This window comes from Echiichthys vipera (genome assembly GCF_963691815.1).
Source record: "Echiichthys vipera genome assembly, chromosome: 2".
NCBI classification, from domain to species: domain Eukaryota; kingdom Metazoa; phylum Chordata; class Actinopteri; order Perciformes; family Trachinidae; genus Echiichthys; species Echiichthys vipera.
In genome coordinates, this window is record NC_139827.1 from 1414581 (window position 1) to 1419371 (window position 4791).

The 4791-nt window shown below is 46.9% G+C and overlaps 1 protein-coding gene across 1 annotated transcript in view; it reads right to left on the reverse strand.

The window, feature by feature from the left end:
* Positions 1-432: 432 nt before the first annotated feature.
* Positions 433-4791, reverse strand: part of LOC310960958 (dynein regulatory complex subunit 4-like) — an 8622-nt gene continuing 4263 nt past the window's right edge. Inside the window, exons 8-11 of the mRNA XM_083932851.1 lie at positions 3341-3508; positions 2440-2736; positions 775-840; positions 433-698 (exon numbers count right to left, since the gene is read on the reverse strand). Coding sequence (XP_083788977.1) covers positions 576-698; positions 775-840; positions 2440-2736; positions 3341-3508 — 654 coding nt within the window. The 3' untranslated portion in view covers positions 433-575. The remainder of the gene's footprint in view (positions 699-774; positions 841-2439; positions 2737-3340; positions 3509-4791) is intronic.

The following is a 4791-nucleotide window of genomic DNA, read 5'->3' on the forward strand; positions in this document are numbered from 1 at the left end:
CTAAAGTCTGGTTCCTTTGACCAGTGTGAGTGCAACCGTACCACGTCTAGGAGCGGCACGCTTGCGGCACAAGACGCACAAAAACTCCGAGGTCTACGGAAAGATCTGGAAACAAAGCCACGCATCGCCATGACGTCATCAATGCGTGTGACGTGTTACGGCGTGATGACGTATAGGCAGCAAGAAGCATTCTCCGAGGCCCAGGTAGTGTGAGTACAAACGGGCCTGGAGGGGGGGACAAGGACCCTAAAGCACGGGGCACGGGACGGAGGCACAGTGGGAGGGCGCCCTCAGATGTTAGAAATGTCTCAAATCAAAGTGATTGTGATGAAAATCATGTTTATTTAGTGATGTTGTGATTCAGAGTTTAAAGACGTCGTCCTCAGTCGTAGAAACACGAGGACGAGGTTTTAATAACCAGTAAAAGTAAAAATGAGCCCAGAAGGACGTTTCGCATCAGGAGGGAACCTGGAAAAGAGTCGCTTTAAGAAATGATCCAACGACAGGGAGAGGTGGAGCAGGCGCGGAGGTGTGCTGGTGTCCGGGTGAGTGCGCACCTTGACACCTGCGCGGGTTCAGTCCTGCACCCGGGTCCGTCCCCCCAGGACCTGCTCCGACGGCCTGAAGGGGAAGTCGAACAGAGGGACGCCCAGAGCCTTCAGCTTCTCCTGACACGTCTGCAGCAGCTCGTCGTAATCCTGCGGGAGACGCACGTTTAGCTCATACGGCGCACGGCGGTGAAACCGTTACAGCAACGGAAACGGGAAATCTCACCCGACAATCTCGAGCCAAGTCGCGCTGGAAGGCGTCGATGGTGACGCGCTTCGACTCCAACATTTCCTACAAGCAGAGAAAAAGAAAACACTTTATTTAAATCAGGCAAATCTCAAATCAGCAGCTACTTTGAATTGAATAGAATTGTCTTTGTCATTGAACCAGGACGACATTTTAACTCCATCACCACAGCCCCGTGCCTCTGAAGTGCAGTCTGCACTAATCTGAGAGCGCACTCACACTGTCCTCCCGGACCGCGACCCGGACTTTAGGGTACTTGTCCCCCCCTCCTTCCCGCCCTCCCCCCCCGCCCCAGCCCCGTTTGTACTCACACTACCTGGGCCTCGGAGAATGCTTCTTGCTGCCTATACGTCATCACGCCGTAACACGTCACACGCATTGATGACGTCATGGGGATGCGTGGCTTTGTTTCCAGATCTTTCCGTAGACCTCTGAGTTTTTGTGCGTCTTGTCGACTGTTTTTGAATCTTTTCATCGACCAAATCTGCAGTAAACACTCCACCTCCGCATCACACCAACGTGAACCTTTCACCGCCATTGTTGTTGTTAAATGTCCGCGCATGGTCCGTCCTTCTATTTACATGTCCGAACAGTGGACATAACGCTACCGCCGTAGGGCTCGTGCTCGTGCTCGTACACGTGCGCACGCTCGTGCTCGTACATGTGCAAACGGCTCCGCTCTCTTTCAAGCGGGCCGTGGACTTTAGCTGAAAAACCGGTTTTGGCCTCAGCCAGAAGGACAGTGTGAGAACGCTCTAACGCTCATAGTCTGAACCCGACTCTGCAGATGAGTTTGGTTCCTCCAGCTTCATCGCTCCACAGCAAAGTGATTTCAGGAAGCGTGGCTTTGTCAAAAATCCTTGCATATGATTGGATGAACCACTTGTCCATCATCTTCATTGACGTGTTGATTCAAACCGACCGGTGACGCCGATGAGAGCGACGTTGCCTCCACTAAAAGCCTTCAGAGCCGACCTCGTGATCGGAAACACGATAAAACAACAGCGTCCATGTTCGCGCCTGCTTCCTCCATGAGAGACGCCATTGTTGTCAGAGTCACAACAGTCGCTTCTCAGCTACATCACATCCATGAAACCTGATTGGCTCGAGCTCCTGAAATCACTTTGCTACGGAGTGAATCCAAGATGGACGAGTGGAGCGAGGAGGAAGAGAGTTACATAAACTTCCCCAAACTCAAAAACAGCGTTGTAATAAAGTCTCGCAAGACTCTTGTGTTGTTGTAAAGGTCAAAGGTCGTCTCATCCGTCTCATCTCGGCAACTCGTCTATCGGAATATTCTACGACCTCCCCAGAGGAAATGACCACATGACGGGGTGTTCATGTGCAATTTCCACGCCGACTTTTGGTTTTTAGCGTATTCCCAGAGGACGTAGAGGCTCCGTAATTCCGTCCGTATCATTGCTGAACGTGAGCGGACGGAAGAAAGATTTAAGAGTTCTTGGGAATCAAACACGTTCAGTGGAAGTAGAGTTTCCTCAGAGGCGTCTAACGTTAAAGGTTACAGACGCAGAGCTGCATCATCTGCGTAGAACCGGACCGGGCCGAGCCCAGACCCCTGTGGTGCTCCGTGAGTTCAGAGAGTTTGTTTTAACCTTTCTGACACAGGCGGATCTAAAACCGTACCTCCAGTTTGTCTGCGGCGCCGCCTCCCGCACTCCGGTCGACGTTGGAGGCGGCGAGCGCGGCGCAGAGCTGAGCCTCTCTCTTCTCGGCGGTTTCCGTCAGAGCGGCCAGCTTCCTCTCCAGCAGCAGCTCCTTCAGGCCGCTCTTCTGCTGCACGTCCAGGACGACCTCCGTCTGCCTCTTCAGCAGATCGTCGCGCTCCCGCTCGACCCTCTCGAAGGCGCGCAGCAGCAGCTCGTGCTCCACCCTCAGGTCCCGCAGCTCCTTCTCTACGACCTTCACTCGAGCGCGACTCATCTGTTGGAGGAGGTCAGTTACTACGTTTGGATGCTTGTTTCATTTCTGTTCAATCAAAGGTCCTTTAAAGTGTCAGAGTGAGGATGTAAGCATAGCGACAGATGAAACAAAAGTACGCAGGAGGATTTTCAGTGATGGGTCATCTGCCTCTGCGCGGAACAAGAGCGCATTTACACAAGTTCAACAAGTTACTTTGTCGACATTTTACATCTAATTTTAGACATTTTACACATTTCTAGTGATTTTAAGTCTATTTTAGTCTTTTTAAGTCACTTTGTAGACATTTTACATCTATTTTAAGATGTTTTGTGTCTATTTTAGTCTTTTTGAGACAATTTTTAGACATTTTACATCTATTTTTTAGACATTTTACATCTAATTTAGTCTTTTTGAGTAAATTTGTAGACATTTTACATCTATTTTAGTCCTTTTTAGTCACTTTGCATCACTCTGTGGTGTTTTTATGTCTATTCTTAGTCATTTTATAACCCATGACCCAAAGCACATCCAATTTACTTTGAGTTTTCCCATTTTCTGTCACTTATATATATATATATAAATATATTTGTCTTTAAGTGAAGCTGGTGACTCAGTGTGAACGCACCTCTATCTTGGCCTTGGCCTGGTAGAAGTCCTGCAGCTGCTGTTGGAGCTCCGGAAGCTTCCGCTCTGCGTCCTGCAGAGACTCACGCAGACGTTTGTTCTCCCGCTCGGCCGTTGAGAGACTCTTGTCCGCTCGCACGTGACGCTCCGTCACCGCTGAGAGTTCTTCCTGCAGAACGACAAAAGAACCGGGTGGCACATGAACAACAGAACATCACACGGCACAGCTTCACTGAGGTTCAGGAGTCCTAGTTCGCACAAATACACGTCATTTTAAAATAGGGAATACTTTTCAGAGACTCAGTGCTACAAAAGAAGTTATTCATGCAGAAATTTCCTCGTCTCACTGTGAGAAATGTCAAAATGTCAAGTTATTCAATTCTAGTCCGAGCAGAAGACTAGACTGCACAAATACTGAAACATATTTTTAAAAAAGTAAAGTGAATATTACAAAGTAAGTTAAAGTGATTTAACTGGCTACAAAAATAAAATGCTTAATGGTTATGAATTCAATTATCGCTCCAAAATCTTTGTCTTTGAGAGCAAAAGGATTTCTCACAGAGCGTTGAGTCAAAAATAATCAAATAAATATTAATTTTCTTTATGCATTAATTCACCCGACGTACTTTAAATCCATCAAATTCATCACATACTCATAAATTCTCAAATAAATACAAAAGAATTCAACTCTTCTATTCAACAGAAGATGCAAAAATACTAAAAAACATCTTTGTGAAACAATTCAAATACTAAATATAAAAGTATAGAAGTATAAGCAGGATAATTTTTCTGTTTGAGCAAAAAAATGATTATTCAAAGTTGCAGAACCAAGTTATTTAAGTACCGTATTTTCCGCACTATAGGAGCACCTAAAAACCTTCAAATGTCTCAAAAGCCGACAGTGCTCCTTATAATGCGGTGCTCCTTATATATGGACCAATATTGAGCCACAACAGGTCTCCAACTACGGTGAGCAGCCGCCGACTCTATTTTCCCCGTAGAAGAAGTAACGCGCGGTGCATGTTGAGATATACGACTGCGTGAAGCGTGCCGTTTCATTTCCATGTGTGTGTTTGTGTAAAGAGCCCAAAATGGCTCCTGTTAAGAGACACGCTTACGACGCAGAGTTTACACTCAAGGCCATTAGTCACGCAGCAGAACACGGGAATAGAGCAGCAGCCAGAGAGTTGAACATGAACCAATCAATGGTGCCGAAGTGGAGGAAGCAACAAGACGACCTCCCCTGACTGTTTTGTTGACGTTCCCTTTAGTGCAGCTCCATCTAATGGATGCAGAACGTAACCCCAGCCTCCACTGTAGCGTCTGTTCTATGACCTGATAATGTGGTGACCTTATTTATAAACAAAGTTTCAAAATAAGACGTTCATTGAAGGTGCGCCTTATAATGCGGAAAATACGGTAAAAGTGAATCAAACATCTCGATAAAGAAAA